This window comes from Staurois parvus, unplaced genomic scaffold (assembly GCF_062004578.1).
Source record: "Staurois parvus isolate SC_StPar_1 unplaced genomic scaffold, SC_StPar_1.0 ptg000133l, whole genome shotgun sequence".
Taxonomy (NCBI): domain Eukaryota; kingdom Metazoa; phylum Chordata; class Amphibia; order Anura; family Ranidae; genus Staurois; species Staurois parvus.
This window is the reverse complement of record NW_028317929.1, coordinates 7,819,427-7,845,177: the sequence shown is the minus strand read 5'-3', so window position 1 is coordinate 7,845,177 and position 25,751 is coordinate 7,819,427. Positions and strand designations below refer to the sequence as shown.

Genomic DNA, 25,751 nt, shown 5'->3' with positions numbered 1-25,751 from the left:
AATTAACCTTTATTGACATTTTAACCTGTGGGTGCCACCTTGTGTGTCTGTACCAAGGCCAAACATTCTAGGATATGTGACCTTTTCATCAGGACCATTTGGGTAATTTTGGTTATCCGTATGATTTAAAAAGGAGCCAAACAACGAAGTGATAATAAATGTCTTTGCATGATCAGTCATATTTAATATCAATTCCAAAATTTCACGATTTCTGCCAGGGTATACAAACTTTTGTGCACAAATGTATTTGATTAAAGCAAACAAACCATGTTAATGTCCTCTGCACCCTTCCTGTGTTATCTCAAAAAGCCTATTTAGCCCTCCTAGTTATTATATTGGCCTGCAAAATCATTAGCCTTTAGAGCAGTGGTTCTTAACCTTGTTGGAGGTACTGAACCCCACCAGTTTCATATGCGCATTCACCGAACCCTTCTTAATTGGAAAAATAAAATATGATTTTTAAAATTCAAAACATAGGTATATATTTATACATAGGTGCACAAAATGAACAAAACCGTTAAGAACAAAGAACAAAACCATTAAAACATGATTTTCACACAAAAACAAAAACATAATAATGAATATTTACTGCACGAATCATATGAGTCGGGTGTGGGTCTTCACCTCTGCCGAACCCGCGAGACTGACTCACTGAACCCCTGGGGTTCGATCGAACCCAGGTTAAGAACCACTGCCTTAGAGTATAGAAGAGTGAGAGTGCTTAAGTTACCTGATCCTCCCCTATGCTCTAGCAGTGAACTGTTCATCAGGTCTAGTGCAGGGCTATGGTGCCTGCATCAGCCTTTATGACATTAGATGATACTAGACCATCAGAGCCCTGGGGAGAAGAGGCTGTGGGGACCAGTCTTGTAGTGAGGAGTCGCAGGAGCAGAGGGTTCCCACAGATGGAAATAAGCATTTAACTTGCAGTGCAATGATAGGCAGGTACTATCTCTAATTTTTGTATATATTTCATGCAATATTACTAAAAAAAATGTATGTTTGCTTAAAAAATGAAGTACAAAATATAAAGGTAGAATTTGTAGTAGCACATGAGTTCCATGAATGATATGGATAATGGTATTTTCAATTGTTACATTCCTCCAGCTTGCATCAATAAATGCAAAGCACTGACTGAACAAGGTGAAGATTGTGACCTCAGTCACTCCTCTGCCTCTCCACCCGCTTTAAGGAGGCCCATATACTGTGAATGGGCCATTTTTGCAGCATATTGAGACTCCAGGTACTGTATGCAGGCGACCCATTGAAGTCTATTGGAACACAGCGGAGGCCTGGACATGTCCTAATGTGGGTGAGAGTGAGCGGCCTTGAACACAGAAAGTGTGTGTTTGTGTCCAAAGTTGAATATAGGAGTGAAACCTCTGTGCTACCTCAATAATGAGAGAGAGGAAGAAAAAAAAAAAGAAAACAAAAAAAAAAAATGCACACAAGCAGAACGGAAAATAAAAATAGTGTGATGATAGTGGCTGCTTCTAACCTCAAATTGTGTTCCCACAATAGTAAAGCAAATTATAAATAAATGAGTGATGTATTGCTGCTAAATAATAACTACAAAAAGTAAGAGTGACCTAGCTGAATAAAACGTCCATAATGAGTCCATGTACAGCTGTGTTCAGAATAATAGCAGTGTGTTGAAAAAAGTGAATAAAGCTCCAAATCCTTCTAATAGCTTTTATTTCCATACACACAAATGCATTGGGAACACTACACATTCTATTCCAAATCAAAACATGAAGAAAAATATATCAAATTTGTGTTGTTCCTCTAAAACAAAATTGAAGAAAAGTGAATATTAGACTGTTCAAAAAATAGCAGTGTTTGTATTCTTCTTTACAAACTCAAACATTCACTATATACACTGAAAAATGTTTGAAGATTTTGCTTTCCTTTGAATCACTTAATGAATATTTAGTTGTATAAGCACTGTTTCTGAGAACTGCTGTACATCTGTGTTGCATGGAGTCAACCAACTTCTGGCACCTGTGAACAGGTATTCCAGCCCAGAATGATTGGACTACATTCCACAGTTCTTCTCTATTTCTTGGTTTTGCCTCAGAAACTGCATTTTTGATGTCACCCCACAAGTTTTCTATTGGATTAAGATCTGGGGATTGGGCTGGCTACTCCATAACGTCAATCTTGTTGGTCTGGAACCAAGATGATGCACGTTCACTGGTGTGTTTGGGGTCGTTGTCTTGTTGGAACACCCATTTCAAGGGCATTTCCTCTTCAGCATAAGGCAGCATGACCTCTTCAAGTATTCTGATGTATTCAAACTGATCCATGAACCCTGGTATGCGATAAATAGGCCCAACACCGTAGTATGAGAAACATCCCCATATCATGATGCTTGCGCAACCATGCTTCACTGTCTTCACAGTGTACTGTGGCTTGAATTCAGTGTTTGGGGGTCGTCTGACAAACTGTCTCCGGCCACTAGACCCAAAAAGAACAATCTTACTTTCATCAGTCCACAAAATGTTGCGCCATTTCTCTTTAGGCCAGTCAATGTGCTCTTTGACAAATTGTAACCTCTTCAGCACGTCTTTTTTTCAACAGTGGGACTTTGCAGGGGCTTCTAGCAGATAGCTTGGCTTCACATAGGCGTCTTCTAATTGTAACAGTACTCACAGGTAACTTTAGACCTTCTTTGATCTTCCTGGAGCTGATTGTTGGCTGAGTCCTTGCCATTTTGGCTATTCTATCTGTTCGAATAGTAGTTTTTTGCTTTCTTCCACGTCTTTCAGGTTTTGGTTTCCATTTTAAAGCATTTGTGATCATTTTAGCTGAGCAGCCTATCATTTTCTGCACTTCTTTATATGTTTTGCCCTCTACAATCAACTTTTTAATCAAGGTACGCTGTTCTGAACAATGTCTGGAACGACCCATTTTCCTCAGAATTTCAGAGAGAAATGCACTGTAACCAGCATGTACAACATTTGCTGCCTTCCTTCCTTAAATAAGGGCAATAATTGCCACCTGTTTTTCAAAGAATGAATGACCTCACTAATAGAACTCCACACTGCTATTATTTTGAACATGCCCCTTTCAATTAGTGATTCAATTACACAGAATCAGCAGCATGCATGTCATGACTGTTGGGTCTGTTGGATTTCTATTACTCTACTACACCTGCTAGTAAATTATTTGCCATGTAGAAATATCATTTCTACCAAAAACAGTGATTGATCAGGTTAGTGATGTCTGACTGCTATTATTTTGAACACAACTGTATGTAAAATTAAATTGATTTTACATATATTGACTCATTATCGACGTTTTATTCTGCTATGTCACTCTTTTAATTTTTGTAGCGATTATTTATCAGCACTACATCATTTATTTATTTTTGTTTGTGACCACTGACCTCCACCCACATGCCTGTCACCTTAGGATGAAAACGAAGAAGAAACCAGCCTGTTCACAGTATATGGGCCTCAGTACCCATGTGAATGTGGCTCTAAGGATTCAGTAGCACAGTTTAAAGGAAGTATAACCAAAGCTTTTTCAGCCATACTTCTCTTCTGGATCAGAACAGTACGCTTACTTGTGTTCACCTGTGTCTCAGAATCAGCTGCCAGCAAAATAAAGTCCACTGTTAGCTGTCAGCACTGAGCAGCTCCAGGGTCTGGAAGGATCCCAACAATGTCATAATCCACATAGATGACTGGCAGTTGGCTCAGCCTCTCAGTGCACCACTGAGAGCTTGAGCCAGCTACTCCTGACCCCTCTAGAGCAGAGCACAGAGCAGTGACCGGCAGTCCGGGAAGACCAAGAACTGAGCGATCAGTGGTATGTGATTGCTCAGTTCTCAGGCTTAGAGCTGGCAGGGACAGACCAATGCCGCAGCCATAGAGGTGAGTATGTATGTTTGTGTTTGTTTTCTCATCTTATCCTTTAATGTTACTTATAACCCTTTAATTGAGAGAGCAGAGTAAAGGACAACAAAACAAATAGCAGGGATAAAGGACCTCGACTATGAGGATCTATTACAAAGATAATAGTTATTCACTCTGGAGAAAAGGCGCTTAGGAGGAGATATGATCACATGTACAAATATATCAAAGATGATTATAGTAACTGTAATAAACTTCTTCAAGCTCCCTGAAGAGGACACACAGCCACAATTGAAGAATTGACGAAAGTAGGTTTAATCTTAAACTGAGTAAGGATTCTTCACTGTTAACATGATAAAAATGTGGAACTCTCTTCCCCAGGTAGCTGTATTAGCTGAATGTAATGATATATTGATTTTTTTCTTCCTTGTTCAATAAAATACAGTATACAGGTCTATTGGAATTCCAAGAGACTCAATAACATGCATAGGTTGAACCTGTCTTTTTTTCTCCAGCCTTATTAACTATGTACAAGATGCATACAAGAAATCACTATTGCTAAAGGGAGCAAAAATATTGTGTTTTTATTCAAATATATTACCTTTATCTGTAGGCACGGTTTGATCACGTTTGTCTGTTCAAAAAGCCTTCCACAATCCTGCACCAGGTTCTCTCAACTCAGACTGGACCAAAAAAATCCTCAGTATGTACAGTGAAGGAAATAAGTATTTGAACCCCTGCTGATTTTGAATGTTTGCCCACTCACAAAGAAATGATCAGTCTAAAATCGAATGGTAGGTGTATTGTAACACAGAGACAGAATAGCAACAAAAAATTCAAAAGAAATGCATGTATAACAAATTATGCCCTGATTTGCATGTTTGAGGGAAATAAGTATTTGATCCCCTATCATTCAGCAGGATTTCTGGCTACCAGGTGTCATTCATGCAGATAACAAGCTGAGATTAGAAGCAGTCTCTTAAAGGGAGTGCTGCTAATCTCATTTTGTTACCTGTATAAAAGACAGCTGTCCACAGGAGCATTCAAACAATCAGATTCCAAACTCTCCACCATGGCAAAGACCAAAGAGCTGTCCAAGGATGTCAGGGACAACTCAACTCGCCGTGTTTGGAGGAGGAGGAATGCTGCCTATGACCCCAAGAACACAATCCCAACTGGGTGGTGGAAACATTCTGCTTTGGGGGTGTTTTTTTGCTAAGGGGACAGGGCACCTGCACCACATCAAAGGGACGATGGACGGGGCAATGTACCGTCAAATCTTAGGTGAGAACCTTCTTCTCTCAGCCAGGGCATTGAAAATGGATCATGGATGGGTGTTCCAGCATGACAATGACCCAAAACACATGGCCAAGGCAACAAAGGAGTGGCTCAAGAAGAAGCACATTAAAGTCCTGGAGTGGCCTAACCAGTCTCCAGACCTTAATCCGATTGCAAATCTGTGGAGGGAGCTGAAAGTTCAAGTTGCCAAACATCAGCCACCAAACCTTAATGACTTGGAGAGGATCTGCCAAGAAGAGTGGGACAAATCCCTCCTGAGATGTGTGCAAACCTAGCTGCCAACTACAGGAAACGTCTGACCTCTGTGAGTGCCAACAAGGGATTTGACACCAAGTACTAAGTCATGTTTTGTTAAGGGGATCAAATGCTTATTTCCCTCATGAACATGCAAATCAGTGCATACTTTGTTAGACATGCATTTCTTTTTAATTTTTTGTTGCTATTCTGTCTCTCAGTGTTACAATACACCTACCATTTGATTTTTAGACTGATTATTTCTTTGTGAGTAGGCAAACATTTAAAATCAGTAGGGGATCAAATACCTATTTCCTTCACTGTATAGATGAAGCACTCCAACATTTATTTCAAAATCTATAAATCCAAAAGCATACTTGTAGCAATTGTGCACACAGATATAGATGCGGTCATCCATCTTGCTCAAGATTCCCCATCTTGTATCATTCTCTCTCCCTCCAATCACCCTCCCTCAGGAATGTGGTGTGTGTGCTGGGTTCACAAGGCCATCAGGCACAGCTGGATACACTTCATGGTTGTAATCCCAATTAGCTGGTGCCCGGGTGTCTGTTAGCTTCTCGATCTGAGATTGTAAAGCTATAAACCAGTCCTTCACTGGACATGAAACACATTCCAGAATAGCCGTAAAACATACATCCCATTTAAAAACCACCTTTCATAACTTAAAATACGGAATACATACAATCGAACAAAGCACATATTCGGATAGCTCAGTTTAATGCGAGTCGCCTGATAATACACCCCTAGATTACGTCTACCAGAGAGCAGAAAGCAATATCTCTTTAACCGTCACAGGTAGATATGTCATATCTGATATCTAGACGTTCGGCAGATGATTCTGCATATTATCCTACCAGTGGATAGGATGCTTCATGTACCTATGGAAGATTATTGACCATGGTATAAACGTGTGAGGGATTTGGTCATAGCAGAGTTCCCCGCCTAAATACCCTCCCCAAATGAGGCAATTGGTTCTCTGCTTTAAAGAGACACCCTGCTGGTGGACTAGAAAATAGGCTGTCAGGCCTGAGAGGGATAAGTTGAAGAATTCTCCCTTTTTAACATCAGGAACTAACTTGGGAGAATGGCACCCTTTTGTTCAGGACCTTGATCTTCTTAAACCAAGGCTGACGGCAAGTATTCTACCTCTCTAAACTTCTGTTATCTCTCTGTTGTGTTATTGCTCTCTCTCTCTCTCTCTATATATATATATATATATATGCTACATCTTTTTCTGTAAATATTTTTATTGCATCATTTTGACCTTTTTAGTAATAAATCCTATTATCTGAAAAGTGTTGAACTGTTTCTAAAGCTCTTTAATGAAAACTAAGAATCCCTGTCTCTGAAGGGCACTACTGTGTGTTTTTAAAAACTTCTGCAGACATCTGCCTGCGGTGACAGTGTGTATACAGACACTTATTCAAACATCATAGTATTACTGCTAAGATTGGCGAGTTTCCTCCTCCGTACAAAAAGGTGGTGGTGGCAGTGTGAAGGGTTAATTGCGTAATTAACCTGACCCAGTAACAATCGCTCTCAGGCTGTGGTACAAAGATTGTGGTCCATTAGCTGGAAAATCTTTGTGCAGGGTGCAGCTGAGTGTGGTATTGTTACGCATGTGACAGCGCGGTTTTAGATTGGCTAGTCTTTTGATCACGAGTTGGTGAGAAGGGCAGGGGGTCCAACGCTGCGTCCGTCACAATACTCATAATACTTCGGCGTAGTGATTTAAAGCATGTGGCCACTTAATCGATTTCTATTTAAATATACAGAGAAATGGATACAATTTTAACCTATAACACCGATACGATCATCTTACAGTAAATATCTTTTACTCTTACCTACAGTTACTGTTTTTTGTTTTCTGCATATGGCACAAATTCTTACCAATCTCCACTTACAGATGTGAATCTTGAGTCAAGTGTTAACCTCCCTAGTGGTATGATTATGTCCATATTTCTGTGCTGAAAGCGGTACATTTTTTTACATGGAAATATGTGTTTTTTTTTTATTGTAGGCCTGTAATTTTTAGGAATAACTCACTGAAATCTGTCCGAACAAGAGTCTAGTAAACATTCCGGGTATGATAAAACTTGAAACACAAAATCATAAATTATAATATAATAATCATTAAAAAAAATACATTTAATTCAATAATGTAATCAAGCCAAAAACACTGAAATTTGAAATATAGCGGCAAGTTCGCACATCACTGAGCTCAGTCGCAGAATTGTTTTCTGTGTCTGATGATGAATTTCCCCACGAATCATTATCACTCAATTCTGCAAGTGGTTCTGATTTACTATCGCTGTATTCTAGCTGATCTAAAACCGTTTTTGACATAAAGGGATGCTTTTTGGACGTCATGGACTTTTCTAAGTTTCCAGGAGAACAGTAAAAATGCAGGCAGGGCACAGGACAAAGCACTAGGGACAAAATGTATGTGAAATGCTTTGAAACAGTAATGTTTTACTATGTGATTTTAGTGTATTAGTGAATGTCAATTTTTAAAATTTTCAAATTTCCCGCTGGTTCCGGGCCCCCGTACGTCCCGACGCTCGCAGGGACCGGAACATGGATGCTGGCATCGACCAGAGGAGATGGCTGGGGATGCTGCAGGGGACACATCGCGGGAGCGCAGGACAAGGTAAGTGATCCAGGGATCCCAGAGCAATGCTGCATGGTATTCCCGAGTGTAGCTCAGGGTTACCATTTTTGGCACTGATAATTAACCCCGTGCGACACTCAGGAATACCGCCAGGGAGGTTAACTAGACTGACTCCACGTGTGTCAGGTTGGATGGGGGTGAGCTCTAATAAAGTAAGTGATTTTGGCTCCTTGTGACACATTGCACTATAGCTATACTGTTTTATATTGGTCTCATTATTTTTCAATGACATGTCTCCTGTGTGCTTTTATGAAAAAACTACTATCGCTGTTATCCACAGTAGTGATGTAGCAGCGAGTGTAAGGAAGGTGTAGGGAACTTGACATTCTTCAGTAAATCAGATTTAGAAGATTCTTCCAGTAGCAAATTCTCTTCAAAGCAGCAGTGAACAGTAGTACAGTCAGCAGGAGAGGCGAGTATTAAAAAGCTTCTTTGAACATTACTCTTTTAGTAAAAGAGTTGCTTTTAAAGAATATACAATGGTACGTCTTTGTTATAATTTTTAATATAGAAATGTGTTATTAGCTACTAGAGGAGGTTCTTAAAGTGGACTTTTCCCCCTTTCACTAAAAATCACGTCAAGCATACAACTCAGCATGCTGCTATGAAATGCTCCATGTACACGGGACAATTCTGAACGATGGAAACTGACTGCTGGAAAACGTAGGTTAAAAAAAGTCTGTTTAACCGCGTTTGCAAACCGCGTTTATGCGCGTTTGCATTTAGAATGCACTGAAAAATAGTAAATATTTATTTCAGACATTTTGAGAGAAATAGAGAGCAGAAGTAGAGAGAGCAGTATTTGTTGAGATTAGCTGTCTTTTTTTTATTTTGTGGCGTTTGGATGTGTTCCATCTCATTTCTGTGCAGAAATTATTGCAACAGTGTCTAACTTTTTTTTTTTTTTTAGCGAAACCTCAAAGTATGGTGTACCAGGTTCATTTGAGTGCATGTATTTTTCATGATGACAAAAGGCTCTGGACAGCATCTGGAAATGGAAGAGTTAAAAAAGTTTTCCATACGCAAATGCTTATAAACGCAGTTAGCCGCGTTTACACACGTTCACAAGCGTTTGGCGTTTGAAACGCTGATAAAATCTACTCCTGAACGCAAGTTTGGTGCATTAAAAAAAAAATGACTGTAAACTCAACTGCCTGTAAATGACATAGTGTACATGGACACATAGGAAAACATTAGGGAGAGTTCAGGGGCTGCTGAAAAAAAATGCAGAAAAGCTCCTAAACATGAGTTTATCAGCTGCAGTGTACAAGGAGCCTTACATGTTACTGTTTTTCCATTTCCTGGCTGAGTGAGGCACTGGTGAAGTCACCCTGACCTTACATATGCATCCTGGGAAGTCCCTGTCACTTGTTCCAGGAGGCAGACCCAGGGTTCTGGGCAGAATTCCAGGAAGTAAAGGGAGATGGATTCTTCTGCCCTTAGTAAAAATGGAAAGGAAAAGAAACGTAAGGTATGAAAACAGCCAGCAATTACAGTATCTGTAAGTATCTGTTTGTAGAGTGCCATTAGGAAACATTTCTAACCATTTCCCGCTAGGAAAAACTGTCACAAAAAGCTCCCGTTGTATTTTTGCGATCAGGAGCTTTCGACCATGTGATCGCCAATCACAGAAGTTACATGATCAGAATGCCCACCTCTGCCTTCCAGCATTTTGGCCCTCTTAAAGGGCCAGGAGGCGGCGGTGGGAAGGAGTTAAAATATAGCTTTTTGAAATTTTTATGATAAGGAAAAAACTCCTCTTTATGCAATTACTTGTCTATTGATGCTGAAATAAAATATTGACCACCTAGGTAGGGCATTTTCAGTGAGTTTTGCCAAATCATACACCTGCATTGTGAGAGAGTAATAAAGCAAAATCAATGCATAGCATGTAAAGCACAGATCTCTTATTTAATAAGCAAATAATGCTTCTCCCAATGCATATAATTGCAAATATTACACAAAAAGTTATGCAAAAAAATTACAGAAAAAATTAACACTTTGGCCCATGTAAATATTTTCCAGCGGCTACAGAAACAATTGAGTACCATCCACGATACTTTATTTGCACTAACATACAATTTTTCAGGACAAGCTTTTAGGGTGTACACCCTTCTTCAAGGTCAAAGAGTACTGCTCGGACTATGTGGAAGGGGGTACACCTTGAAAGCTTGTGCTAAAAAATTGTATATTAGTGCAAATTAAAAAAAGTATCAAGGATGGTACCCAATTGTTTCTGTCACAATTGCACTTATACGGCTACAATCACCTCAAGCAGCGGCTACAGAATCGCTCTACTTAGGCTGATGACAAGCAATTTATTAGCTGCAACTGCTTCTTGCTAAGAAATTTAGTTATTTTTAATGGAAAATTTCCAGTGAATCGTTGTTCAGCGACTGCGTTAGTCACTGACATTAAAAATGTTTACATTTTAATATATTTATAAATTTTTTTCTGAAGAAAAAAAAAACCACAACATGGAATCTAAGCATGTTTAGTTCAACGCACATGGTACAAAGGGTTCAGTAGCGTACCGTAAAAAAAAAAAAAAACTCAAAAGAATAAACTAATGTTGAGCATAGTAAAGGTGTGTAAACATATATAGAGGAGTTTAGATGTGTAAAATTCTTCTTCGTTGGAAATATTGCGCCCCCATACACACGAGCATCTCAAGTTCCTGAGTAAATTATGATGTTGGTATGCAAGGGGCCTAAAGCAATTAAATTACTGCAGTCAAATAAAAAATTTTCTATTTTTGTTTTATTGCTCTGTATTCATTGCTATATTACTAATCTTTACTCAGCTGTGTGCATTGTCCCATAGACAACAACGCATCTCATTTCAGATCAATAAAAAAAGCTTTTTTTACTCCCGTGTGCAACAGCCCTAAGAAAAAAAGGGGGAGGGAATGTTCCAAAAGCAATATATCATAAAGGACAAAAGTATATCATGCAGACAGAATGGTACAAGGCCTTCTTAGTGGTGGGGGGATTCACAGAGAAATATAAAATAAATTAATTAAAATTCAAAAAGTGAGAGGAAAAAAATGTGGGGAAGATAGGGAAGAAGAGGGTGACGTGTACATTCACAGATCTGTATATCATGTATCAAAGTTTTCATTTGTAAAAGGGTATGATTAAAGTCTGCCAGCGTATAATCAGAGATCCACAATTCCCATATTTTTAGGAATTTGGGTATCTTGTCATCTAACATAGCTGCCATTTTCTCAATATGTCATGCAAAGATTAATACAGGTTTAAACGTTCTTCAGAAGGGATAGTAGGTTTTTTTCCCCAGGCATTTGCAATGATTTGCTTTGCTGCAGTAAAAAATAAAGGAGAGCAAGCAAAATTCTGTCTTAGAACAATCAGCTGTTTTTTACCCAACACAGCATTAAAATATTTTTTAACAGTTAATAATTTCTGCTACAAAAGCTGTCCATTTAAAAACTGCATTAGTACTTTTTCTACCTGGGGAAACAAAAATAATTGTGGTCAATTAAAGGTCTGTCACAGAAATTCTGAAATTCTTGTAGCTCTGTTGCTGAGTGATTGACTTTTTGCAAGGTTTGGCGTTAGTGACAGAATTGACATCTTCAATAGCTATTCATGTTACCTAAGGCAGCGGATGACGATTGTGACACACCAGCAATTTGTAGTCAGTTACAGCAGAAACTAAGTATTCAGCTACAAGTCACCAGAGAAATAAATAAACAGAAGGATTAAGTGTTGCTACAAAGTTATGAGTGTAACATAGCCCTTATTAGCCACTTGTCCTCCAGAGGATTTACCCCCCTTCCTGACCAGGCCATTTTTTGCGATATGGCACTGCGTTACTATAACTGATAATTATGGAGTCATGCAATACTGCACTCAAATGAAAATTAGGTTCTTTTTTTCTCCCACAAAGAGAGCTTTCTTTTGGTGGTATTTGATCGCCCCTGCGTTTAATTTTTTTCCTTATAAAGAAAAAAAAAAAAAAAATACCGACAATTTTGAGAAACAAAAACAATATTTTTTACTTTTTGCTATTAAACATGTCCAGTAAAAAAAAATTTAAAAATCAAATTTAGGCCAAAATGTATTCTGCTACATGCCCTTGCTAAAAAAAAAAAATCCCAATACATGTAAATTAATTGGATAACATGAAAGTTGAGTAGAGTCTACAAATGCCGGTATATATACTGGAATTTTTTTTTTTTCTACACTACTAATGGCGGCGATCAGCAACTTCTAGGACTGCAGCGTGCATTCTGACACTGGGGGGAAACTGACTATCACTGACATCCCCAGTGACACCAATACAGCGATCAGTGCTAATAAAAAAGCAATGACACTGTACTAATGACACTGGGCAGAAAGGAGTTATCATCTTGGGCAATCAAAGGGTTAACTGTGTGCTTTAGACTGTAAGCACACTGCTTAGCAGAGCCATACAAAGCAGTGTGCAGGAGCAGATGGGAGAGATCGGTATTGTTTACATACAGGTCTCTCCCCTGTCCGTGATACACTGTGATCATTGGGGGCCAACGGGGAATCACTGGCCAGGACCCAGTGATTGCCAACCAAGGCTGCCAATTGCGGCACAGGTAGAGCGCGCAACCCCTACGTGGAAATGCAAAATCATGTATATACGTGATTTTGCGCACCCCTGCAGCAGTATTTTTGCTAAAGGGTGGCGGAAAAGCAGTTAATAAGATCACATACATCAAGTTGTCTCTTTATTTTTATAAAATAAAACTATACATTCCCTTTAAAGTGGAACTTTAGTCAGAAAATTAAGTCCTGCTAGATCATTTTTTGCTTGCCTCTTAAGCAGGTATAGCTATGCAGAAACAATAAAATAAAGCATCTATCCTGTTTAAAATCCAGTAATACACTGTCTAACCCTGCTCTGCATATGCTCAGTTGCTCTCTATTTTTTGGCACTGTACTGAATTTGTAGGAGCCAATCTTCTGACAGCCTAAAGATTTACTGCTGCTCAGGGGCTCTGGGCTTCAGCAAAATGGCAGCCTCCAGAAGAAACAGGAACAATGCTAGAGACAATTTACAGCGCACAATAATTTTGGTAGCATAGTTATTCACGTGGAATGTATGTTCCATGCTAAAGAATATTTTTTTTTATCAAGTTATTGGTTGTATGTTCCACTATAAAGATTACATTAACTTTCTTTTTAGAAAACCACCACAAACACCAGCACTTTCCTTCAGGTATCATCCAAGGGCAGCATTTACTTCCTGAACTAAGATGCCAGATTGTACACAGCGGGTGACTGTCAGCAGCAAGTCTCGGCCAATGATTCACGGCTGGAACCTGCTGATTGGCTATTTACAATCACAGTCCAGAGCCCTGTGTTGACAATGAACACAGAGCTCTGTACACAAGAAATGATCTGTCAGTTTCTCATCCCTGCAAAGCAAGGATGAGAAACTGATAGATCTCCTAGTAAAAGCAGCACACTTTATACACAGGCACACATTTAACCCCCAATAACCCTAGATATTAACCCCTTTCCAACCAGTATCATTAGTACAGTGACAGTGTATAGTATCACTGTATTAATGTCACTGGTGATGTCAGTGACAGTCAGTGTCAGGTTGCCCACCACTCTCCTGCAGCTGATCACCGCCATTAGTAGTATTAAAAATAAAAAAAAATCCATTATATACTGCATAGTTTGCAGGCATTATAACTTTCACACAAACCAATCAATATACACTTATTGGAATTTTTCATCAAAGACATGTAGCAGAATACAATTTTCCCAAAATGTATGAAGAAAATTGAATATTTTTTTTTTGTTACTGGATCTGTTTTATAGCAGAAAGTAAAAACTTTTAAAGTAAAAAACCCAGTAGTGATCAAATACTACCAGAAGAAAGCTCTATTTGTGTGAAAAAAATGATAGAAATTTAATTTGGATACAGCGTTGCACGACCGTGCAATTACCACTTAAAGTAGTGCAGTGCGGTAAAGTAAAAAATTGCCTGGTCATGAAGGGGGTAAAATCTTCCAGAGCTCAAGTGGTTAAAGCATAGCTCACCTTTTAAAAAAACAGCCTATGCAAATAAAGGAGGTCTGTGGATAAAAACAAATTAAGCAGCTTTGACCAAAGTTGAATACTACCCTTTCTATAGGTGTAGACCACTTATACACATCATGAAGTCTGACTGGAAAACTCTCACGATGTTGCCAAGACTCGCCCCCCTATTACTGCTCAGATTCACCATCACAGAAGTGAGCTCTCTCTGATTCCAACCCACTGACATGCACCTTCTTTCCCCTAATACAGTAGCTTTGAGCTGAGTGTTTGAGAGCTCACTCCTGTAATAGTGAAGACAAACAGTAACAACTAGGACTCTCTTGGCAATGTCCTGGGAGTTTAGCTTAAACGGTTACTAAACCCACAACAGTGAAATTGGTCTGTATATGCAGTAAAGCATACTTGTTATACTCACTGTGAAACCTAAGGGGTTAATCTTCCGTATTGTGTGAAAAGACTGTTTGATTTTGACTTCTCTGATCCTCCCCTTCTTCTACTGTCCGCAAACTATCTGCTGACAGAACAGAGCCTTGGGGGCAAGCTGCACATGCTCAGTTTAGTGTGTATTGCTAGAGAATTGTTTGGGTTTTTTTCTTGTGGTCAGCACAGAGCCAATCAGTGCTGTCCAGACAGAGGGTCAGGTATGCTGCAGCCTCAGTGGAAAATCAGAGAATGGAAACTCCTACTACAAGCTTTAACTAGTGCTGTGCTGGACACTGCTCTAACAGTCACAAGACTGCTCTAACTGCTGATGAGAAAAGGTATTTAGCATTTACTAGCATTTAAAGGTATTTATATTTACTAAAATTATTGCATTTCCATGTTCTGTGTATTGTGGGAGACTGAATATAGAGAATGAAGGGTTTAGTAACACTTTAATGAGGTACCTACCTTTAAATAGCTACGCCACCGCTAGACCCGAAAAGCGTCGACGCGTTGCGCCACGATCACGTGGCTTCCTCAGGATCGTGGCGCAATGCGTCGACGCATTTCGGGTCTAGTGGTGACGTACTTCTGCTTCTGGGTTCATACGCCATTTTGGTACACCTATTCCTTAGTACACCCATATCACATGGGAAACTGTGTCTATCCATTGGAATACATGTGAGTGTTCATTTGTTTGGAGCTTTTAAAGTGCATTAAAACAGTGTTGCACTATGGAGGTCTGTCTTTGTCTCTACATATACGTCCTGTATTTATGAGTCCATATTGCGAGGAGAGTGGTCTGAGAAGAATTTATTGCTCGGAGGGGGACCTTAATTGAGTTGGTGGAGTCAGTGGATTAAAAAAACCAGGCTGAGATTATTTACACTTAAGGCTTTATGACCCGCAAGGGTCGAATTTGGAAGACGAGGAGGCATTTTGGCTAAATCCAGGGGAGTCACATCAGAGTGTCAGTAGGAGCACGTTTGCAGCATGGAGTGAAGTTGTGAATCACTGTGTACTGAATGCTTATTATTTGCACAGTTTGGTATCACATGTTATTTGGACTGTTTTTTGATTTATTTTATTTAATTGGATACACCCGTCACTTTGCACAGAACAAGTGTTACTACTTCATTATATATTTCACTTGGTTTTGTTGACCACTAGGTGGCTTAATAGGAGTGAGAATTGGCACTAGTTATTCATAAATGGTTTTTGTATAATTTATGTGTATGTGAGCACTTATCCATTATTGTTGTCACGATATTTATTATTATTTTAGAAGGGATTTTATGTATTAATTGTTTTTTATACACTGTATAAGCTGAGCACTTCATCACAATATATATTTTTTGTTATTTGTACATAACCTTTGGTATAGGGAAAAGGTGATAGCAGCTGGCTTTGATTAAAGATTCCGTGGAGCGCAGGGGGACCTTTTCTATATATATCTACTAATTAGATGACTTCTGAATGCAATTTGTTCTGCTAGATTTTAGTTAGGGGGTATCAGAGTAAAGGGGGGCAGAATACAAATGCAGGCCACACTTTTCACATATTTATTTGTAAAAAATTTGGAAAACCATTTATCACTTTCCTTCCACTTGACTATTATGTGCCATGTTTTTGGTTGTAACATGACAAAATGTGGAAAATTTCAAGGGGTATGAATACTTTTTCCAAGGCACTGTACACATACCTGAAAACCACTAGTCTGCAAGTGTTTGGCCTGTAAACAAAAATATAAAACCTCAGCTTCACATACTTCCTTGCTCATTTAGCCAATAGACTTTGATGGGTTTTTTTTTTTCACCTGTGATTGACGAAGTTCACCTTTTGAGGGGAAAAAAAAAAAAAGAAAAAAAAAAAAAAAGGAAATGCACGTTTCTCTATAGTTTTAATACATTACAGGTGAGCCCCAGGCAAACATATAAAGATTTACATATAAAGGCAACTTCTATCAATGGGGTCCTGGTGCCAGAAGCCAGAATGCTGGTGAGTTGCAAGTAGGAGCCTGTATCAGGCTATAGTAAGGAGACGGTGTGAAATGCTGATGAGTTAAACTTCCACTGAATGTCCAGGTTAGCATCTTCCAAAGACAAAGTGGTAAAGATAATGCTGTAGCACATACTTTAACGTCCATATTAAATTAATTAAAAAACAAAGACAGGCATATTACATGATCCGGTTTTATTTTAAACATTTGAGAAACTAGACAACAGAGCTTAATACATAGGATGGAGAACGCTGAATGCTTTATGGTATAACTTTGGTGTTTACCAGTACATTCAGTATAGAGTTCCCCATTTCTGGAACCTAATGGTGGTTCTAATGTAAATGACTGAACTATTGTACCAAAAAATGACCTTGTTAAAGAGTCCATCCATAGTCAAGATTATAGTCATGCATAGATGGCTAACATCCCCTGGCTTCCAATATCTTTCTTACACTCTAGCTGCAAGATCTTCTTGCTAGAGTTCCAGGTTCACCCCCTCCCAACCTCGGAGTCTCACTCCTTCTGCTGTACTTTTAATAGTGTAAAATTAAAGTCTGACATGCAAGAGAAGACTCCTGATAACAGTTACAGTGGGTGGTTAGACCTGGGGACTTGAGTTTACAAAATATCACCAAAGTCTCTGAGAAATATGAGACGTTAGTGTGTGATGCATTCTACTGACATGTAAAAGGACCCTCTAACACATTTTGATGGGTGGGTTTAGTGGGTTTAATGAAAAACCAGGTGAAAAATATATTTATTTTACTATGATAAAACATCTCTGCATTGAGCGTGCTTTGTAAACCTCATTTCCAATTAATCAACCAGGTACACCAAGGTATCTCCAATGTCCGTCTTTAGACCATTATCTGCTATGTGCACTCTTTTTTCATTAAGGTCAATGTGGAAGGTAGCTTGTGGGGAAATGACCGTTTTACCAGCTTCTTCTTTTCCCAGTACTGGAACACGACGAGGACCAAGCACTGGGTCATCATATCGCATAAGCTTCACCTTTGCAACATCTATAAAGAATTAGAGTTAGAACACTTGTTTAAATCCTTGTAACATACTGAAATTTTCACCAAAATTACACACCCCAAATAGTAACGTTCGTGGTTTGCACTCATCCAGTCATTGAAGCACTGTGTTACAGAAGTCTCATTAACATTCGTAAACTACACAGAACCTAATTATAAATGGCTACAGTATAGGTGGGAGGGCAACGCATAGGTTGACTTAAAGGGCAACTGTACCACTGGTGAGACCCTCTGAGGAATCAAGGATAGAAAAAGATATGAAGGTCTTAGAAGACCACAAGCTCGGCAATATCATTCTATGCTAAACTGCAGAAAGCAAGGCTAGTAAAATATTAGCACACATTTAAAAAAAAAAGGTATTTACCCATGAGATATAACTATAAAACTTTACCACTTTACAAAAACCTGGTTCAGCCACATCTTGTGCATGCTATCCAGTTTTGCTCACCAATCCGAAGGAAAGATGCCCTTGAACTGGTGAGAGGGCAACGAAGCTAATAAAGGAGCTAGAGTACCTCTTAAGAGGGGATTGATCGCAATATACAATCTTTATTCTTTCAATGATGACTCTAGCATTGTGAGGAAACTATGTAACCTAAGGTCTCTTAAAAAAAGACGACACACAATGAAGTTGGAGAAGATGCAGTTCAATCTTCTTTACTGTGTTCTTTACTTTACTGTTCGAATGGTAAGGATGTGGAACACCCTTCCACATTTGGTGGTGGCAGCGGGGAGTGTAGATAAATGATAAAAAAAAAAAAAAAACACTGGTGTAATTTTTTTAAACTTACCAACTACATAAAACTATGATAGAGGTTGCCCTTAATAAAATGCAGCCCCTACATTAGTCTTCAACCTTCACTGTGCGGTCTCACACAGCTCTACTTCTGAGAACATCCTCGCCGGGTCTTCTTTAGACTACACATGCATGTCACAGCCCTATTCCTTTCTATGGTGAGTTGTACATATGGCGGTCTCCAATGTTCCTGCAAGGTATGCATTGGAATAAATAAGTCCACAATACACATTTGCAGGCTAAAGGGGATCCGTCAAGGAAATTTAAGACTGTATGGCACCTGGGAGGGGTCACACAGTGGAAAATCGGTAGATTGTGGAAGGTGGCGAGTATACGACTAGGTGGGATGCACTCAGCAAGGGAAGGGGTTGCATTCCTTAAAGGGTGACTTATAGTAGAGGTACAGTTATAGTTTAAAAAGAAACTTCAGTCCCCTCTTTATTGGCTCTGCCCCTCCCACTGGCCATCGTTATGGCACATGCGCAGATGTTCTGAAGGGCTCTGTCCTGCCTTCCAGTCCTGACACAGCTCTTTAGCAGAATTGTGCACATGAAGCAGCTTTCCTACGCATGAGGAAATGTGGCAAAGGTTTGGGACTTTTTAAGATTGTCATCTTTGCACATGCACGGGGCAACCTGTGCATGCACAGATTTTTGGGGAAACCTGAATGTGTACAGATGTGCTGCAGGGCTCACTTCAGAATTAAAGCCCTGTGGCACATTTGCTCACACGCAAGGGGCTGGCAGAAAAAAAAAAAGAAACATCATTCTCACCTATTTAAAGAGGTGGTAAAGGTAGCACAGGCTACTCTGTGCAAAACCACTGCATGGAGCTGGTAAGAATTACAGGTTTTTTTGTTTTTTTTTGTAAATTGCCTTTAATATCACTTTAAAGCGGAGCTCCAGGCCCCATAAGCATTTTTTTTTATAAAGTTCCCCCGCAATTGTTAGGACAGTATCGAAATTTTAGAGTACAAGTAATAACTTGTCTTCTTGTTTGTTACTTTTAAGTTTGTAATATCTTACCATAGAGGATGTGGGAATTTGAAGCCCGCTCCTGTGTATTTCCGGGATTAGGTGCAGCTGGCTACCCAGCATACACCTCCAGATCTTGTGTCTGCGCAGTAATGACACTGCCCAGCTTATTGATTATAGGTTGCCACAGCAATGGCGCCCCATTGTTATGTCAACCTGTCAATCAATAGAGAACCCAGGAGTCCTTGGGAATCGCCTAATGACAACATCGCCTAGGAAACTAAATGCAGCACAGATATATTAAAGAAAGGTATTTAGAAACACTAAAAAATACCCATTTAGAAGTGTACACCATGGAAAGGGGGGGACTGAGATCAGAGAAGCTTGTAAAAAGGGTGGAACCCTTCTTTAAGAAATGCAGAAGAGCTGCTGTGCAACATGAATAAATGTCGAGAAAGAGAGAGACATATGTCATAATAATAAATAGTCTAAAATGTTTAAGGGATCATATGCTTCTTTATAGCAGCATAGTGTTTTCTCCAAAACTACAGCTGCCCTTTAAGTCAATCTGACTTTGCCTTTTTCCTTGCATAGGATTAATTGTAGATGCTGCACTAAAATTCTTTTTAGCATGTTACAAATGCACGTCATTAAATCCCAAGAAAAAGTATCTATTGCTGCAGGAGGGTTACAATGTAATTGTGAGCCAGTCTATCTTAAAATTAAAAAAAAAATGTAATAATGTGCAGAGAATTAAACGCATTCTGTATGATCTTTGCAAATCACCAGGCCTCATATTAAGCACTACACAGAGCTTTCCCAAGCTCTCAGGGGTGTTTGGTCATTATGCATGGTAATAAGATGGTTACGGAAAGTCGTTGTCTTCTGCCTTTGCAATTCTGATCATAAAAACTGTATTCCACTCAGGCTGTAATAATTGCTCATTAAATCTATCCTTACTGCTAGTGATTTGTAGAGATCCTCCGAGACTCATAAAGAACACTCTTCCCAGCTCATCACTCTACTGCCCCCTTTCTGTCTGGAAGTTACCTTTGATCCCCCGATCAGTCTTCATTAGGCGTCTTATTACAGAGTCTCTGCTGTCTCCCTGCCGGATCTCAATCTTCATGGAAAAGTGGCCATTTGAGGGCTGTGGGTTCACTAGATATACAGGCACTCCAGGCTACAAAAGATAATGAGCATCTGATGTGTTGTACACAGTACAATTTAAAACATAGAAGAAGCAAGTAATAAGCAACAATAAAAAAATGTTTTTTTCTTTTATACATTACCTAATACAGTACAACACAACAATAATGCCTTGAGTAGTACTCATTTGCAAATATAAAAAACTTATAGAAAATGATACATGTAACTACATCCAGATGTTCAGTAACTTAAATTCAAACCCTTGATGCATTGTAGGCATGCTCTTGCATAAAATGCTCCCGCTAGGGTTCCTATCCACAATGATTATCTGCACTGCAAGTCCCACAAAGATCTCATGCAAATATTGATTGCCGCAACAGAAGGACCCACCAAGGGGTCAGGTCCCTCCAGCAGAGTTGATGCAGCTGATCCCATCATACTCTGATGGCTTGATGGCAATCCTAGGGAGACTATCTGAATCTACTTGTATCCTGCGTGTCATCTAACACTAAAGTTGATGGAAGAGAAAAAAATTCATCAACTCAAACCAAATCTGCTCGGATCACTTTTTACTGGAAAGCCAGTTGCTGGCTGAAAGAGGATAATGATACCAGGATCACGGCTGCAACTACCAAGGACTCCTCCCCAACCTGACACACTGGCATCTGTCGCAAGGATCATCTAAATGAAAGGAAAGAGATGTCCCATTTTTCAGGCTAGTGACAACCTGGTCCTTGGTGCCAAACAAATCGGCCTTTCTAGGGATCAGATTAGAATGTTGTGTCGTTGAGGTCTGGAGTGGAACTAGGCAAATGTCCTGCCTCAAAAGGAGACTACTATCAGACCCAAGACTCTCATGCAAAAGTGGCAAGTCCCACAATTCCTGAACTGAACTGAAGAATCTGAAGTTTCTCTAGTGGAAGAAACACTCTGGCCTGAGCTGTGTCCAGGCCTAGACCAAGACACTCCACAGTCTATTCCATCAGTCAGTAAATCACTACTGAAAGTGACTTTTGAAATAATTTGTACTTTGTGCAATACATGAGAACATTTGATATGAAAATGTTTGAGCAGCTTGTGATATGTTTTGTGAAAAAAAGAAACAAGTGGGAAAATGTAGGTATTGAGCTGAGCATTTGACTTTGCAGCAAAGATGTCCTGAAAGACATCTAAATATGGCTGTATCTGTACAAAGGACTATATCCAATATCAGGGACAGACAATAGAATCAACTTCTGTGCTGGACAAATACAACATAAGCATTCGATATGTTGTACTATAAATATAAATATGGCTCTCTATGTACAACTAATACCACAAACTATACACTCAAACATGTTTAAAACACATTTAAAATATGATCTTGTATATTCCCTTTAAGCAGACTTTGAGGCCTACTGAGAATACGCAGGCAGCATAAAAAGACCAAACAGCTGTGGCTAATAATTTCATAAGGGCCTTACAATAACTGCTCAAAAACGAAAACCCACAACAGTGCGCATCCCACATAAATTTTGAAAACTAGGTTAAAAAAAAAAAAGTCAATACTCCTAGATGAAATCTCTTGAAAGCCACTCTAATGGAATTTATATGAGAAAACTGGGTATAACAAAATTAACAAGACAAGCCTGCAAGCAGCCAAATTAAGCACAGAAGTTTATGATAACCTTTAGGATAGATCCCTCTTTTACACACCTCTGTTCTGAAGACAGAATATGGTTTCCCAGGGCAACACTCTTCTCTAATTTTATCATCTGCTTCGGAAGCAAATTTCACTTCAATCTGGTCCAGCTGGGGAAATAAAAGGCATGCACAAATCATGTTTAGGTCTTTCCAAATGACTAATCCGTTAATACTGTAGAGAACAATTGTGGTTAATGAAGAGACAGAAGATATACAAGGAGGCTGAAATGTTTTAGTGCAAAGTAAAAAATAAAACAGTTTTTTTTTGTTTATTGAATTATGAAACACAGTGCTACAGTATACATTCAACCTATGAATTGAATATTAGGATTTTCATACCCAGCATAAAATCTTTTTCTTGGAATCAACAGAAAGTCTTTTAACATTTGGGGTATGCTGACGTCTACAGGAAGATCAAACACTTGCAAAAAGAAAGTCTAGGATAACCCTCCCTACTACCAGCATGCCTCAGCTTTATAGTTTTGCAATACCCAGTGCATGTTCAAAAACACAGAGGGGTGGGACATGTGTCCCCCAATAGATTCCAAGAAATGTAAGACACAAAAAGGATCCCTATTCACATCAGTCACTGTGTTACAACGCAGCGGCTGGTGTGTGGCGCAGTCTGGCTGTATCAACACAATGTCTATCCTGGCTCACTGCACTGTTCACTTTTTTTTTTTTTTTTTTTTTTTTAAGAATTTTATTGAAATGTCACAGAATGACATTTCAGAAAGCTCTACTCCCTGGCATACAGTGGCCGCACTGTGCTGGATAAAAGTATTGCATCCAATACTTTTGTTCAGTACACACCACCCACACACCACTGCAGTACGATGGCATAAACTGGCCACACCGTAGTCAAAGCATCTTGCCTTGCCTAACAGTGGGGGTGTGGTGGAACTGCGCTGGAATAGCCACCCAATGAAGTCCCACTCTACCCCGGTGTGAATGGACCCCAAGTCTACCTTTCAGGAAGTACAAGAGCAGACTGAGATGTGGGCAACACAGTAAATAAATGCTAAGAGGCCCATGAATACAGGGAAGTGGGTACTGCCTGCAGTTCAAAGTGCTGCCTGAAGGACCTTACGCCTGAAGCTGGCATCAAATGAGGTGGAATTGTCCCCCTGTTAAACTAAGATAGCCTTTGACAGAAGACCATGTGGCAGCCTTGTAAATCTGGAAAAGGGTTGCTTGAAGCCAAAAAGCCAATAAAAAGCTTGCAGATCTAGTAAAGTACACGATGACAGGAAAGCACCCAAGAGAAAAAAAAAACAACAGCGAATACTGAAGACAAAGACAGATCACTCAAAGTTCCAAGATGTTGATTGGGAGGAAGAGACTACTCAGTAGGCCAAATCTCCTGCATTGGCAGGGTGCATGGCATTCCATCCTAGCACAACATTTTGACAACCATTGTGAAGATCTTGTGGAAGATGGGAAGTTCTCATCCTAATGAGGAACTTCAGTTCAGTTTGGTATCAACGGGGCAATCAATGTGTAAAATTCAGCTGGCTGCAGATTTAAACCTCATGGTATGAAGGAAGGGGGGGGATGTATATGATCGGGGATGTATATGATCAGGTCTGTTAGTACACAAAGTGCACTGGCAGTGTGGTCAACTATAGTGCCTATACAACAAAGATGTATCTATAGATGTGAAATTCTATGAACAGAGTAGCACAGTGTCTTTCAATCCTCACTGACTGATATTAGTAGAAATGGCATTAGGCAGTGTATTACTTTCAGCCAATGCTAGTTGTAATTGGGATTTCTCTTCTGTTCAATACCCAAAAGAACAATTTCTCTGTACCCACAGACTAAACAGCAGATCGAGCAAACTGACCATTTGTGTGCATCTGTTTCATAGAGATAAACCAGACAGGAAAAAGAAAATTCCAAGGATACTAACATCTAGTGAATTGGTCAAGTAGACAAGGTTTTCTAAAATAACAGCCTGCTCGTCAAATTCCAGCTCTAGGTCCAGAATACGAGGTCCTTTCTTTTCAAGGTTTTCCTATATTGATATACAAAAAGTGAATGGTTAGTAAAAACACTGGCACCCTTAGTAAACATAGGGGTTAATTTGCTAAAACTGGAGCATGCAAAATCTGCTGCAGCTCTGCATAGGAACCCATAAGCTTCCAGGATTTTTTGTCAAAGCCTAACTGAACAAGCTGAAGTTAGAAGCGAATTGGCTACCATACACAACTGCATCAGATTCTGAGTGCTCCAGTTTTAGTAAATCTCCTGCATTATGCTTTTGTGCTGTATATTAAAATTCTTCTACCAGGTTTACTTTTTTAGGCAGCAAGAATTATGCCATTTCTTTGATCAGATATCTGAAAGTCTTTCAACAACATCTATCTCACACATTTTGAAAAACAAAAAAAAGCCAAAATAAAATTCCCTTACTGTTAGTTATATACATATGTTACCCCTAATGTCTGTCCTAAAACTTAGCAAATACCTGGGCTATACAGACTCCCCCCAAACAGTCTCATCTGCCAATGGGGATTCTGGAAGACTGCAAGAAAACATTTAGGGCACCTTCATTGTCTGAATATGCATGTTCTTTCTGAACTAGCTATAGGTGTATCCATCATTCTAACTACCTCTTCAGTTTCATGATGGACTATAAGATCCATGGGTTCTTTGCTAAGAATAAACCTGATAGCTTTCTGCTGCCTGGAGATTCCTTCTTGCGTAAGTGAGTTGCCAGAATCTCCTAGGTCTGTTATGTTCCCCATTCTGCTGCACCTATTGCTTAGCCACCTCCTTCCTACACGGTACCACCTGCCTCTCATTGGGCTATGAACTGCAATCTCTAAACACAAGTGGTTAGAAGTGCATTAAAAAAAAAAAAAAAAAAAACCTAAGATCTGTGTTACCCAAAAGACCTTCCAATTCGTGACTGAGGTCATATTGAACACAAATGAATACATGATTACCTTGATCATGGCAACAAATGGCATTACTCTCTTCATGTATTTCTTCAGCTCTGGCAGGCTGTTTAGCTCTGTGGCTATAACTTTATTGTCCGGCAGACTACCAGAATTTGCCTAATTAAAGACAAAGCAGAACATATAATATAAACCATGATACACTCAAGAACAATTACTGCAATCAAAGCTATCAAGAATGTCGAATATCTTCATATGTACACAGGCAGTAGAACTTTTCATTACATATTAGTGGATGGCATTTATAGCTACTGTAAGTATGATGTAGCTTTGATCACTATCAAAGTAACATACAATCATACTGACATACTCATGTTTTGGAAGTTTAAAAACACCTCTACGGTAATTGAACCAGAAAAATCACCCTTCCATTCTGCTTTGCAGTGGAACACCAGGTCAAACACCACCCCTGCACGGGAGGACTAATCAAAGAGACATCACATGACATACAGTCAGGTCCATAAATATTGGGACATCGACACAATTCTAACATTTTTGGCTCTATACACCACCACAATGGATTTGAAATGAAACAAACAAGATGTGCTTTACCTGCAGACTGTCAGCTTTAATTTGAGAGTATTTACATCCAAATCAGGTG

At 39.3% G+C, this 25,751-nt stretch overlaps 1 protein-coding gene across 1 annotated transcript in view; it reads right to left on the bottom strand.

The window, feature by feature from the left end:
* Positions 1–16,727: 16,727 nt before the first annotated feature.
* Positions 16,728–25,751, bottom strand: part of LARS1 (leucyl-tRNA synthetase 1) — a 72,899-nt gene continuing 63,875 nt past the window's right edge. Inside the window, exons 28-32 of the mRNA XM_089673019.1 lie at positions 25,139–25,249; positions 24,100–24,204; positions 22,200–22,295; positions 20,406–20,538; positions 16,728–17,570 (exon numbers count right to left, since the gene is read on the bottom strand). Of these exons, the coding sequence (XP_089529145.1) occupies positions 17,365–17,570; positions 20,406–20,538; positions 22,200–22,295; positions 24,100–24,204; positions 25,139–25,249 (651 nt within the window). The 3' untranslated portion in view covers positions 16,728–17,364. The remainder of the gene's footprint in view (positions 17,571–20,405; positions 20,539–22,199; positions 22,296–24,099; positions 24,205–25,138; positions 25,250–25,751) is intronic.